The sequence below is a fragment of the Ambystoma mexicanum genome, chromosome 4q (genome assembly GCF_040938575.1).
Source record: "Ambystoma mexicanum isolate Mex_15411 chromosome 4q, UKY_AmexF1_1, whole genome shotgun sequence".
Lineage (NCBI taxonomy): Eukaryota > Metazoa > Chordata > Amphibia > Caudata > Ambystomatidae > Ambystoma > Ambystoma mexicanum.
In genome coordinates this window covers 193,411,587-193,425,761 of record NC_090928.1, presented here as the reverse complement: position 1 = coordinate 193,425,761, position 14,175 = coordinate 193,411,587, and the positions used below count along the sequence as shown (strand labels likewise).

Genomic DNA, 14,175 nt, shown 5'->3' with positions numbered 1-14,175 from the left:
TTAGTCTGACTGCAGGTGCTTATACCTATCCAACTTGATCCCTTCACCCCAACCAACCCAAAAGCCCTCAAATGCTCATTTCCCCTTAGACAACACCCTTACACAAAAGTTCAAGAACAGTTTCGGAAATCCCTACCAACTACAGAGGAAAAAAATAAACTTAATAAGGACATACTCCTCAGATGAGCAGTGCTCTGCGACACTTGAAGTACTTGTAGAATCTAAGTCAACCCCCGTATGCCCTTGTTATTCAGCAGACCGCACAAATCCTTATGGTTTTCCTTCAAACCATTCATCGTGCAAGAGCTCATAATGGTAAACAGCCCACAGCCTCTTCTGTCCTTGTTCCCACCATCACCAAATTCTACAATGCCGCCTAGTACTCCGGACATTTAAAACCAGCTCTTGTTACTCCAATCTTCAAAGTAACGCCGCCCAGTCTGACCTTGCAAACACCCACCTCATTCCCAGCTTTCCCTTCATAGCTAAAGTAATAGAAAGAATTGCGATTATACAATTGCAAAAAACAAGAAAAGAATGCAAGCTTCCATGCAATCACCTGTCATGATTCTGCGGAACTAGGTGTATTCAAGCTTTAATAATGGACAATAAAGAACTTCTCCTGGAAGAAGTTGTTGAGATGGATTTCTGAACTCTGACCTGGTGGGCAGAGGTTCAGAAGGCCAGCCTAGTTTCTTGGAAAAGGGTAACCTTCTGGACAAGCCAGACCAATCACGGTAGCATTGGCGGTGGTCAAGACTAGGTCTCAGGAGGGGTGAGGGTGATCGAAAGTCCACAATGAACACACACAACAAATGAAACCACAAATTACTCTCAGTCAGGAGTATATAATAAATATATATACATTTATTAAAGGTCTTTAAAGTCAAACAAAGTAATTCTTCAGCAGTAATAAGAAAACCAGCACAACACTAATCTAGCAAACATATATACAGTCACCAATGGCCAACAGGGATATTACTCTGTACAGTTCCACAACCTGCAAATAAAGGGGTTATACAGTGTGATTATCTCTGTGGCAGTCCTTCACAATTCACGCCCTAGCTAAGATGCAGTGCAGTCCCTAAAATGAGTGGAGCTTTGAGCTCAAAAGTACTTTTGGTGTTGGCGCACACAATCGTGCAGTCAAGTCAAAAACAGGTTCTCTTCAAGGGCTGTAGCGACTCAGGAAGGCAGTGAAGAATAAGTTCCCACTATCTGAGGAGGGTCTCCCCAAGAGGGCAGAAAATAGCTTGGTAGCACAGGCTACCTCGATATAGAAGAATGGCCCTCCGGGGATACTCGTGTGTAAAAATTGATGGATGCGCAAAGGGCCACCGGTAAGGGTTGCAAGTACTCATCGATCCTTGGTGCACTCCAGACCAAACTTCGGCAGTCTAGTCCACTTCGGTCGCAGGTCCAAATCCTGCAGTTGAGCGGTTCTGCGGCTTTTAGGGGCTGCGCTCCAGGATCCAGGAATTATTCTGTGGTGGGACAGTGGCGATTTCTCCACTCCTGGTGAAGGGATCCAGCCAGTTCCGTTGCAGCGAGTATTAGGGCACAGTGGGCACAGCAGCAAGGCACCCACAAAGTTTGTCACCACAGCTGGGTGACCCAGTGACCGCGTATGCTCAGGTTCGGGTGTCCTCTCCTAATTCCAGACCTAAGAATGCTAGGAGAGTGCCTTACACCCAGAGCTTACCGTCTCCAAAGGCTCAAGTCAAAACTCAAGACGGCGGCAGTTCCAGGGCAAAGGTCTCATACGAGCTGGTGCGTTCACTGGGCTTTCCAGGAACACTTACGAAAATGCTCGCTTACAGGTTAAGTTGGAGGTGCTGAGAATAGTTGATCCCACTATTGCAATGGGTCAAAGCGCCTTTGCAGGCCTTTTAGGTTCGATCAGAAACCTTGGGTCTTACGGGACAACAGTGGGCTCACAGTGCCAAACCTTCCATTTGGTCACCAGCGGTTACAGGGATCTGTCTCGTTGATTCAGGATACTTGGCTTCTTTACTAAGTTTGGTGTGAACGCAGAAGATCGACATGGAATGGGTGTAAGATGCCTTCTCTTATCCAAAATCTCCTTCGTGCCGATACAAAGAGAAACCAATAGGAGATCTGCTTACATACAGCCATCCGAGACGTGGACCAATTACCGACCACGGTGGTCCCAGTCGTCCCAGCACACCAGATATCCTGGCACCCAGGATGTGTATTGGAACTAGACAGCTCCAGCCCACATCCTCAGCGCACACACACAAGACATGCAGAAACCTGTGTAAGCTTCGGTTTGCGTGGGTGTCTACATGACCAAATAAGGAATTTCCCGGGTCTAATCGATTTGGGGAAGGCAAAGGGACAAGATGGCCAAAGGACAGAACAAAGGACCTCGTGGCATGGCCATTTTAGGCAATGGCCACTGTTCTGGGACAAACGCGGTAAACGCGGTTTGGACCCTTGAAAAGAGTTGAAAACACATGAAAAGTAACAGCTGCCACCAGCTCGGTCCAAGGCATGCTTGTACATTCACCAAAAATTCTTTGAGGGTGTCTAGGGCCCTAAAAATAAAAAAAGGGACCCCAGCACACTGTTCTGTAAGGTACTTTGTGCACTGATAAAATGTTACTAAAGAATAGCAACAAAGTGAAAGACTAAGGGAAACGGTCTCCCAGGACTGACTGTCTCAAGGGAATGTCAGTTTCCCCATAACAAAATGAGCAAAAGCCCAGTAGAGTACAGCAGAAAGCTGGGCTCTACTGGAAACAGTCAGGCTGTGATGGTTAGACAACAGCAAAAAGTTGGGGTGTACACAACTGGAGGGAAAATTACCCATAAATGGAAATCTTTCCTAACGGTAGTCAACTAGCCTGCTACACCAGCCTTCGACCAGTCAGCGACTTTCAATACGGTGGACCATAAATTCCACATCGTTAGGCAAAACAGTTTTGAATATGGGGGCTCCACTCTCAGATGACTGCTTCATTCCTAGAAGCAAGACCTGCTCAAGTCACAATTGGAGTGTTACTACAAAGGTCACAAATATTCCCTTGCGGGGTCATGCAGGGTGCAGCCTCATTTCCCTCGCTATTTAATGCCAACTTATAGCCACTAGCTTCCCACAAAGGTTTCACTCCATCCTTCCAACTATACGCGGACAACATACAGTTGGTATTTAGAATCCCATATCAACAGACTTCAACCACCAACGTGTTCTTCAATCTCAATAGCATTCAGAGTTAAATGGTCTAGAATTACCACTACATGAATGGCACAAACTTCCCCTGTCCTCCGCTCTCTTATGGCTACACGCCTGGCATTTTCTTAGATGTAAACCTTTTTATTCCCACCACAATTTAATTGCCTTTCTCAAAGCAACCACCACTACCAGTTACACTGATTGAGGACCCCACCACAATTTGACCTAAGCCACAAGTATTGAAGCAGGCAGTATTTTGGTGCTCTCGCAGCTCAATTCCTGCAATGGACAGTATGCGTTCTCCCCAGCAAATCTAAATATATCAGGCAATTGCAGTTAACACAGAACAAGGCCACTATTCATATGATAGTCTCAAAGTCCTAGAACAAATAACACCTGCACTCAAGTCACTACAATGGCTCCCCGTGGAACACATGATTAGCAACAAGAGCCTTTGTATAACCCCCTGAGTCTTCTGGTGCAATAGGCTTAACTGAACTTCCCCAATCACAGACTTTAACAGAATCACATGACATTCCAGCAATCACTGGATACTATGCTCTTTAAACAAGGCTTTCCTGAACCACAATCTATCCATGCCCCCGAACTGGAATGGTCTACAAGTAGTTCTGGCATATGATTACACAAATGAAACCACTCACATGCCATGGCAATCCTGCCTTATTTTATTTTCATCCTATTTTAATATGATGAAGTACTTATGTGTTTAGTCTCAGGAACACTTGCATTGAACAAGAACTACAGTATGGTCTAACCATTCTCCTTAGCCATCACCATATTGCGCTATTTCGCTCACCAGTGTCTTGTATTTCCTAACTTAACCGCAAGTCCTTACCAATGGGCTTTGGGAAATGAATACCATTGCATATGGCACATTAAAAAACTAAACAAATCAGAAATAGATACATTGGAGGATTTCAATTTGTTCACTCTCTCAACGTTACAAATAAGTCCTTTCCCCATAATATGTACAACAGAAGCCATAGAGGGTTTGTTTACCTTCCGCATTTGTTTTTGAATTTTAACTTGTCATTACAACTTGATCTTGTTTCTACAAAAATCCCCATAATCCCGATGCATTATAAATATGCTAAATACCATGAATGAAGTAACAGAGTTAAGCATTCTCTACAGAGATCTGTGTGCAACTTGCAGATAAAAGCTCAAAGCCAGGCAGGGCTAACAAAGAACATGATCCGTCTGAAATTGATGCATGAAATACTGTTGAGGTGCAAAGTAATATCCAAGATTATCACAGCACTTAGAGAAGAAAAAGCAGCATGAAGGGCTGGTTAAAAATTTAACATTTTTCTGAGCATATAACATCATATAAAGTCCTTGTGAAGAGTAAACAGACTAACAGGTACTTGAAGATATAAAGTTTTAAATTAAGGTTTAATTTTTCGCAATCAAGTAGTTAAGTTCCTATGGATATATGTTTCTTTAAGACCCTTATGTGAAATGTTGATTCATCTTAAATAAACAAATTAACATTAAGACTAGACATTTATCCATATTTTAAAAGGTTCTAAGTCAATTCAATACTTTGTTTCTTAAAAGCATACCAGAATGAAAGAGATAAGAAAGAAGTCCTACCAGTTGTTGCCACATGACTGGTGGATCATGTAGACAAATATGGCTGGCCAGAGGTCTTCAAAGGGATTGATATCAAAGTGGTAGCTGAAATTGAAAGACAGGAAATAGTTATAACAAAACTCAATGTCATGCATTCTATAGTCGGTCAGTGTTGTAGCCTATTTACATAAAAGTCTGAAAAGAGACTAATGAATAAGTGATAACATGTGAACATTTTGAAAAAATAGCCAACCCATTTACATTTTTATTAACATAAATAACGTGTAAACATTCACATAAAAATTAATCCGCTGTGTCTAATGCCAAATCAGAAACAAATACTAGATTATATTTCATCATGGTGTGTGTATATATGTGTATGTATTATAGCGCAGAGGTCAAACGAGTTACATAGGAAATCGAAACAATTGCTAATAACATTTGACTCGTGTGACGGATTTGGCTGAAATCCCTCCCCACCCTCCCCCCCCAGACACCCCAACCCCAATGCAACGTTTTGAAAGATTGTTTGAAAAACGAAAAAGTTATTATGCAAACAAAGAAATTTAGAACGGCACAGATACCATTAATTTTCCCATAGACAAAAAAGGTCAATCTTTGCTGGACTGCAAAGCCCGAACAACTCGACTGATTTGGACCATGTCCGAAACAATTTGGTCAAGAAACGTTGACTCAAGATCCTTTTGTGGTTTGGGATTGTTCCCTCCATTACTTTTGTAAAGATTTGACGCAGAAGGCGGTGACATTGGCCATGATTTTTCACCCCCGACATCACTATGCCTATAAAAATCATTCAAAGAAAACAAAAACAAAACTATAACTGTGGCTGCGGAGCTACACATAACCTGGGGTATAGGTGTGAATGGCAGTAATTTCACAGAAACACAGTGTTGTGGGGGGAATGGGCAGGGGCAATGGAGGTGAGGAGGACTTCAGAGCAGTGGAGGGAGCCGACAGATGAGGGGGCACTTGTTGAAGGCCAGAGACAGCAAAAAAGCATTTTCTCTCTCCCAGTTGTTTTTCCGATATTCGCAGCTACAAAACTACACATACCTGTGGTTATCTGTAGTCCATCTATAATAAGCATCCATCCAGGACTCCCATCCATGCAGTAGCCAGAACCAACCCAGCTTAACTGGAAAGCGAGGATGGGGCGTGCCCCCTCAGGCCATGTTGCCTAATAAATTAGCACAAGTTACAAGACACACGTCGCTTTGAAGCTAAGCAGGCTCGGTCCTGGGTACTGGACAGAGGTGTGACATTCCATAGTCCTGAATGCCGTGCGTTTTCTTAGCATTAAATATCTCATAACACTAAGAAAACATTTGGCGTCTGCATTTATTTTTATAAACCGGGCTGTCAGTCCTTAAAGGTATTGCACTCAAGGCTAAGCTGCCATGAGGCCCACGTGAAAAAAGCAGCTATCTCTAGGCAAGGAGCTGCTAAAACAGAAAATTTCAAATCCAGCTTGCACTTGCGAGGCACACTAGAATAACTGTTTGTGTGTGTGAATATTGTGAGGGATCAGAAAAACGAAGCAAACACAAAGGTAACATTTTCTCAACATTTGCCATTTATTAAAGGAAAATGGTTTGGATTAACACTTATCTTTCCCTATCCTAATGAGGAGGTTCCGGCCTAGCAAACTAAAGAAAAATTACAGTGTCCAAAACGTCTCTGACCCTCGCAACTTAAAGGTTCTTGAAAGCACTTCTTGTAATTAGGGTTGTATTCCCTCTCTTTGGATCAATTCAGGAACACTTTGAGCACAGTTTTGTTTAAAGAAATTTCTGTTCAAGGTAACTCAATAAGTCTCTTCCAACCAGTGTCTCTTTCCCTGGGACACAGTCAATGTCTTTTCCACAAATATCTGTTCCTAATTTAAACCAACAGATGCTTTCCACGATATCCTTCTTTGAAAGGTAAATGTCTTTCTTCCATAACACAAGATCAAAAACAAGCAATTGTTCTTTTCAAAATGTTCAACAATTATAATTAGCTGAGTACACCTTCTGCAACGGAATCACTGTTGTGAGGATAGCACAAATCAAATGAATCACTTTTGTCATGATAGCCCAACAACATTTCTTGGCACTCCTTCAAATAACTTTGTCAGGACAGCACAGTTCATCAAACAATTGATTAATGGTCATTTGCTTTCAAAAAAGATATATTTCATCAAACCATCTTGTTGTTTCCTGGTATACCCGCCTGCCAGGAAGAAAAACATCTACAGCTACTTTAAATTTTAATGGCAATATTGATTCTAAGACTCGCCACATCAATCCCTCTTGGAAGAAGGGCTGCACAATAACTGCCTTTTTTTAGGATTTCTTGACTCTTGGTAATATGTTTTCCCCAAACTGATAATATAGAAAAGTCATTTTCAAAATCTCTCAAACGCTTCGACTGTTGACAGTTTGGGGTTACAAGTTTCCCCCAGTTGATATACCAAAAAGGGAGCGTTGCACCTCTGTATGCCTCTTGACGCCTTTGTTTGGTTTCACAGATTCTTGCCAATGTGGCATATGAGCTTTTCCCAATGTGTGTCGCAGAAAAAAAGGGGATTTATGCCTTAGGTGGTTTATTATAGTTTTCTCACAGCCTCTTGGTCGTTGACCATGCTGGTTGTAAGCTTTCTCCAACTGTAGCCCCCTATGAAGGAACTTGTGTTCTTGCCACTTCTGCTCTGCTTCTTTTACAATTGGCATTTACAATTATGCAGTTCATGCTTTCTTTCATCAATTGTTTGGTATTCAAAATTATGGGGTTTCCACTCTCTTTCATTAACTGTTCAGTATTGAAATCATTAAACTTCAATGGTTTTTGTATGCAAAGCACCAAGAAGTCAGCATGGACAGGTAGCCAACTCACTGGCTTTCTTCTGCAGCTCCATCTCCCGGTCAGGTGTTGTGACGGGTCTTCGGTCTCCCATCCACCCTCTCTCCTGCTTCTGCGTACCTTCAGTGAGTTGTACATTGGTCTCTGGGAGCTCTAGCAGTTCAGTTCTTCTGCAGCTTCTTTCTCACTGACACGCCATGTGCTGAGCTGGGAGCACATCTCCTCAGCTGGGCCTCTTCTTGACACGCCCCTTCCTGCTGCGTGCACTCTGCACCTTTGCTCACCTTCAGCCTTCGTGATAGCTTCCACTGGAGGTCTTCTTTCTGTGGTTCCTCCTGCACTGCAGATGACTTCTGCTTCAGCAGCAACGCCTTCTGAACAGCCTTCAACAGCCCTTTCAACTTCCTGCCCACTCTCCAGCTGGGCCTCCTTTGGGATTTAAATGTCCCACTCAGGTGCTTCGGTCTACAACAACTAGACTGCACCGTCTGACAAACAGCACTCTGCGTCCTCATTGCCTCTGGACCCTACTTCCTCGTCCCAGTACCATGAGCATTAAGCATATGAAATGGTGTGAAATTAGTTTTGTTAGTATTATCTTTAGTTAATTTAGACTGTTTTAGGTACTGAGAATTATTAGAGACAATAGAGGTTGTGACAAGAGTTTGTGATTCCTCATTGGAGTGAGGACTTCTATTTAAGGTGGAATTCGAATACTTCAAGGGTTTCACTTTTAGTTCTTGAACCATTGAGGCACCAACATTATTCGGTCTAGATGATTTCCCATGACGGGTTCTTTGAGAAGTTATATGGGAGGGACGTGTACGTTTATAACATACCAGGTATTTAGGAATGATTTGATTTTCATCCTAAGAAGATGAATTCTGCATCTCTCCTAGCGCAGTCATCCCTTCCCCTTGATAGCCGTCTCCTCCCAGGTGATCCTCCCCCTGATAAAACCCGCAGTTCAGCAGCTGCCATAACCCTGGACACATGGGAGAAGACTTTAGGCGGGGGTTTGGTGACGACTCTGCAGGATTCATCATGATAGATATCATTCAATATAATAAAAGGCCAGATGTAGGTTTGACCAATGCAGTCAAGTCCAGTAGAGACTGCCCACTTAGCCTGTTGTCACCACTAGAGGGAGCTGTTGCCTTAGAAATAACATTAACACTGCGAAAATGTCTCTCCTGTTGCACTTTGGAGCATGTACACAGCCTTTGACACTAGTGATGGATATGTGATACATTACTCACCGTAATCGTATTTCTGATGCTTGTATCTGCTTAGATTCACATGCTGTGCATAGGCCGACATCTAGTGGAAGCTGCAGAGTATTACAGTTTGTTTTTCAAAACTCGAAAAGGGTGTCGAACCAGGGCGTGCCAGTAATACTATCCCTATTGTGACGTCCACTGTACCCATGATCCCTCATGCATGTAGGACCCTCAGATTGTATCTTTTTCTCTGACCTTAGGTAGCATGAGGAGTAGCGCGAGTACAGAGTATCCAAGCAGATAAGATAGATAAGACCACAAGCATCCATGCGCCTTCTCTCAGAGGGGAGGAAGGGCGGGTGCATGTGAATTCAAGCAGATACAACCATCAGAAATATGATTACGGTGAGTAATGTATCCCTTCTGAGGCTTGTGGAATCTGCTTAGATCACATGCTGTGCATAGATTATCGAGCAGTGTTAGAAGAAGGAGGCGGGATGTGAGAAGGGTCATGAGCGAACAAATGTCTTAGAACCGCTTGTCCCACTTAAGTATCTGTCTTGGAATGAGTGTCAATGCAGTAGTGCTGAGTAACGGTGTGAATAGAGCTCCATGTAGCTGCCTTGCAAATGCTGTCAAGGGGTACATTTGCAATGAAAGCCAGAGTGGCTCCAGTACCTCTTGTAGAGTTGGCCCCTGGCATAAAAGGCAGTGTTTTATCTGAAAGTGATTAGCACAGTTGGATACATCTGACTATCCATCTAGAGATGGCATTCTTAGAGACGCAATCTCCTTCTCTTCCTGGAGCTATGGAGACGAACAGCTGATCTGCTTTCCTTAGCGGTCTTCTTTTGTCTACATAGTAGAGGACCACCCTCCTCACATCTAGTTTGTGGAGTTTCACATCAGCAGAGCTTTTGGGTTCTTGGAAGAAGGCCGGTAGCTCAATAGACTGGTTAACATGGAATTTGGAAATGAATTTAGGTGAGAACCTAGGGTGAGTGCGTAAAACCAGTTTATCCTTATGAATAGTAAAGAAAGGAACCTGCACTGACAGAGCTTGAATTTCACTGACCCTTCTTATGGAGGTGATGGCTACTAAGAAGACAGTTTTATAAGTCAGGTGTTTGAGACTAGATTTGTGCATGGGCACAAAGGGAGCTCCCATGAGTTTAGCAAGTACCACATTAAGGTCCCAACCTGGTGGTGGGCTAGAAATTCAGGGTGGAGTCGCTTTACTCCTTCCATAAATGCTTTGATGACTGGCACTTTCCTCCATGACACCTAGTTATGTGAAGTGGTGTAGGCTGATAAAGAGCTGCCAGGTGCACTTTAAGTGAGTTAAACACTAACCCTGCATCTAGTAGATGGAGCATATAGGTGACAACATTAGAAGGAGTACAATCAACTGGGTTGATTTGCTTATTCTGGCACCAAATTACAAATTGTTTCCATTTGTCATAGTAACAGTGCCTCATGTTAGGTTTTCTTAACTCTTTCAAGATATCCATACATCTCTGGGGTAATGAGATGTCCGAAGTCTATGACTTCAGGAGCCATGCTGCCAAGTTCATCGAGTTGGGCTGGGTATGCACTGTTAGCCCTTCGTGCTGGGAAAGAAGGTTGTACCGGCACGGAAGCTTGATGGGGTCGCACATCGCCAGTTTGCGTAGGTGTGGATACCATGGTTGTCTCACCCACATAGGAGCAACCAGGATGAGCGTCATCGGTTCCCTGTGGATCTTGTTCACCACCTTTCTCATCAGAGGGGTTGGTGGAAAAGCGTAGGCAAACATCCCTGACCAATTCATCCATAGGACGTTCCCCTTGGAGCCTGGCTGGGGGAACCAGGATGCGAAGTCTGGGCATTGCCCGTTTCCGCTTGTGGTGAATAGGTCTATAGTGGGGAAACCCCACTGAGAGAAGAGGTCTCCTACGACCTCTTCGTGTAATTGCCACTGATATTCCTCTGGGATAGGATCTCTGTTCAGAGCATCTGCTAGCAAGTTGAGTTCCCCTGGAACATGTTGGGATGACAGGTAAATCCTCCGTTTGAGTGCCCACTTCCAAATTTTCTGGGCAAGCTTGGACCGATTGGGAGAACGAGTGCCCCCTTGTTTGTTCAAGTAAAACATTGCAGTTGTGCTGTCTGTTAGGATCTGCACTGACTGGTTGGATAGGAGGGGTTCCAATGCCCGAAGCGCTCTGAAGACTGCCAGAAGTTCTAGCAGATAGATGTGGTTCTGAGCCACTGTGTGAGACCAGAGATCCTGAGTTGTATGGTGAAGGTAGTGGGCTGTATCTCTGGATCGGAGAAGGGTTTCCCCTTTGTAAGATTCTTTCTTGTCCACCAGCGAAGTCTCTGTACTAGTGTTGGTCGAAACAACCACTAGATCGTCCCACTGACCACTTGCTTGAGAACACTGTTTCGCCAACCATTCCTGCATGGGTCACACGCGCAGGCGCGCGTGGGGAACCAGGTAAATGCAAGATGCCATCATGCCTAGCAAACGCTTCACTTTTGTGCACCCTTATTTGGCGACCAGACATATTGAGGAATTTGCAGCAACATATTTCAAATTCTTTCCTCTGATGGAAACACCAACCCTTCTTGAGTATCTAGGACAGCTCCTAGGAACTGTTTTGAGGTGCTTTGCACCAGGCTTGATTTTTTCTCGTTGCTTGAGAAGCCCAATTGGAAGAGGAGGTCGATTGTTCTTTGGATGTTGAAACTGCAAATTAGGGGTGACTCCCCTGTAATGAGCCAGTCGTCCAGGTAAGGGTACACTGGGATTACCTCCCTGCGCTGGTGCACCACCACCACTGCCAATACCTTGGTGAATGCCCTTGGAGCCGAGGCTATTCCGAAGGGCAGAACCTTGAACTGGTAGTGCTGGTTGTTTATTCTGAAACGCAAGAATCTTCTGTGCGCTGGGAACATCGAAATATGAATATAGGCATCTTTCATATCCAATGTTGCCATGTAATCCCCCTTTTTTAGCAGGGGGATTACCTCTTGTAGTGTAGCCATGCAGAATTTTTGTGGCTTGACATACTTGGGTGCAAATCTAATACTGGGCGCATTGTTACATCTTCTTTGGGCACAAGGAAGTAGGTTGAATAAATACCCTTGTTTACCTGGCAGACCGGGACGACTTCTATGGCGTCCTTCTCGAGGAGGATTTTCTGATGATCCAACGAGTGTACCTTCTGTCACGGAGGATGGTTTTGGGGGCGCCATAGTAATTCTATACAGTACCCTGTGGTCACTGGACAGCACCCATCTGTCCGAAGTGATCCCTTCCCATGCGTGGATGAAGGTGGAAATGCGCCCCCCTACTGGGGATGCATGTTACGGGATCCGAAGCAGAATGTCACTGCTTACTAGGTGGCGTACCACCTCGGGCGGGGCTGCCTCTACCCCTAGTGCAGCCCCTACGCTGCCCTGTGAAGATTAGAACTGATTGTTGCCCCATGAGGTACCGTGATTTTGATAATAGTTTGAGCCCCTCTGGGAGATTTGGCCCCAAAAGCGGTGAAAATTATTATTTCCCCTCTGCCCCGAGGGTTTATTTGTGAGTTGGCCGAGAGATTTTAGTATCTCGTACTCATCTTTAGCTGTCTTTAAGGCTTCCTCCACTGCCTTGCCGAATAGTACGTTCAGCTTTAACTGCATGTCTATAAGAGTGCTTGGGTCTCAGGTTTGAACCCTGACTGTCTTAGCCAAGCGTGACGCTTTATAACCGTGCCTTCGGCGATTAATCTTCCAGCATTATCTGCTGCATCAAAGTTTGTCTTTAGTATACATCCTGATTCAGCCCTTTCATCTGCTGCCAATTGAGCCAACTGGCCCTTTAGGGGTTTGGGTGTGGAAGATACTAAACCAGCTACTTGTTCCCACTGGTGGCAATTGTAGCTTGCCAAAAGAGTGGCACTGTTGGCAATACATGCCTGATAGGCGGAGGTGGAGGCAACCTTTCTACCCAGAGCGTATAGTTTTTTGCTCTCCTTATCAGGAGGTGCTTCGGAAGAAGCAAGCGGTGTACCTGCCCTCTTTCTGGTGGTTGTTACAACCAGGGAATCTGGTTTTAATTTCCCCCTAATGTACAGGGGGTCAGAGGGCGTGGCACAGAATAGTGTCTCAACTCGCGGATCAACCGCACAAGTGAGATTTGGGGTTACGAGCGAGGGATCAATCCTACGCTGGATGTATTTTAATATAGGGATGGCTTGAGTAATGGCTCTCCTGTCTCCTAGGATCTCTTCAGCGAAATCCATATGTTCTTGGACCCCCTGTGTGTCAATATGAAAATCGGCTGCTGCTTCAGCTAGTATCTCATTGAGGAGAGGTTGATTACCTACCGGCGAGTCATGCACCGGGGCGTCTTTGGGAATTGGGGAGTTTAGATTGTAGGCCTCAGCCTCATCCTCCTCCTCCTCCTCCTCCTTCTGGTCCTCGTCATCCCCATAATAAGAGACCCCTGTCTGGTCTTCCACTGATTGTGGTTCAGTTTCCTCACAATATAAATCAGGGTGGTAAGATACGATCAGCAAATGGTCTGGGACCAAGCTCTGCGCCTTGGCATCAGAGAAGGGTTTTTTAGCAGGGGGCTGAGAGTCTTTAGACCCTGAAGGGGCAGAGGTAGCCGGGGTGCTGGCATAGCTCTGAAAGTAATTAGGCTCTTTCTCATAGAAGTCCGCCACAAATGACATCCTTCTCATGACCCTGTCAATATCAGCTGAATTCCATTCTCTGGAACTCTGAATAACATGTTCTGGTTCCTCCTCCATGCCCATATCTTGAGCAGTGGGTGGAATGACTTTACCTTTAGCGGTAGAGTCAGGGACATTGGATTTTCCCATAGATTTAGGGGCCTTATGTTTATTTTTATGAATTTGGTGTTCTGAAGACTTTTTATGTTGTTTAATCCCGTTCCCATGACTAGAGGAATGTTTCCCAGTGTTTTTGGGGGCCTCCGAGGGATTTGACGCCTGGCGTTGAGATTCGGAGGTGGTACGAGATTCAGAGTTTGTATTGGAGGGAGGACGTCGAATCTCGAGTGTAGATGCAACGCGTCTTGACTGAATATAGAGGTCGGAATCGTCTTCTGACGACCGGGCCCCGGGGACGATCGAAAGGGTGACACCTTTATCAACCGCGGAAGGTTGGTCTTTGTCATGAGGTGATCGCGAACGGGAACGCCCAGAGGACACAGATTCGGTAGACCGCTCTCTTGGTGTCTTCTGTTGCCGATCGCTCGACGCGTGTGTCGAGTCACGGCCAGGGCTGGTGTGTTTAGT

General features: G+C 44.8%; 1 protein-coding gene across 3 annotated transcripts in view; it reads right to left on the bottom strand.

Moving 5' to 3' along the window:
- Positions 1-14,175, bottom strand: part of PDE10A (phosphodiesterase 10A) — a 1,126,451-nt gene that overhangs the window by 231,368 nt on the left and 880,908 nt on the right. For all 3 annotated transcript variants that reach the window (XM_069607718.1, XM_069607719.1, XM_069607720.1), the window contains exon 15: positions 4,814-4,897. In XM_069607718.1, the coding sequence (XP_069463819.1) occupies positions 4,814-4,897 (84 nt within the window). The remainder of the gene's footprint in view (positions 1-4,813; positions 4,898-14,175) is intronic.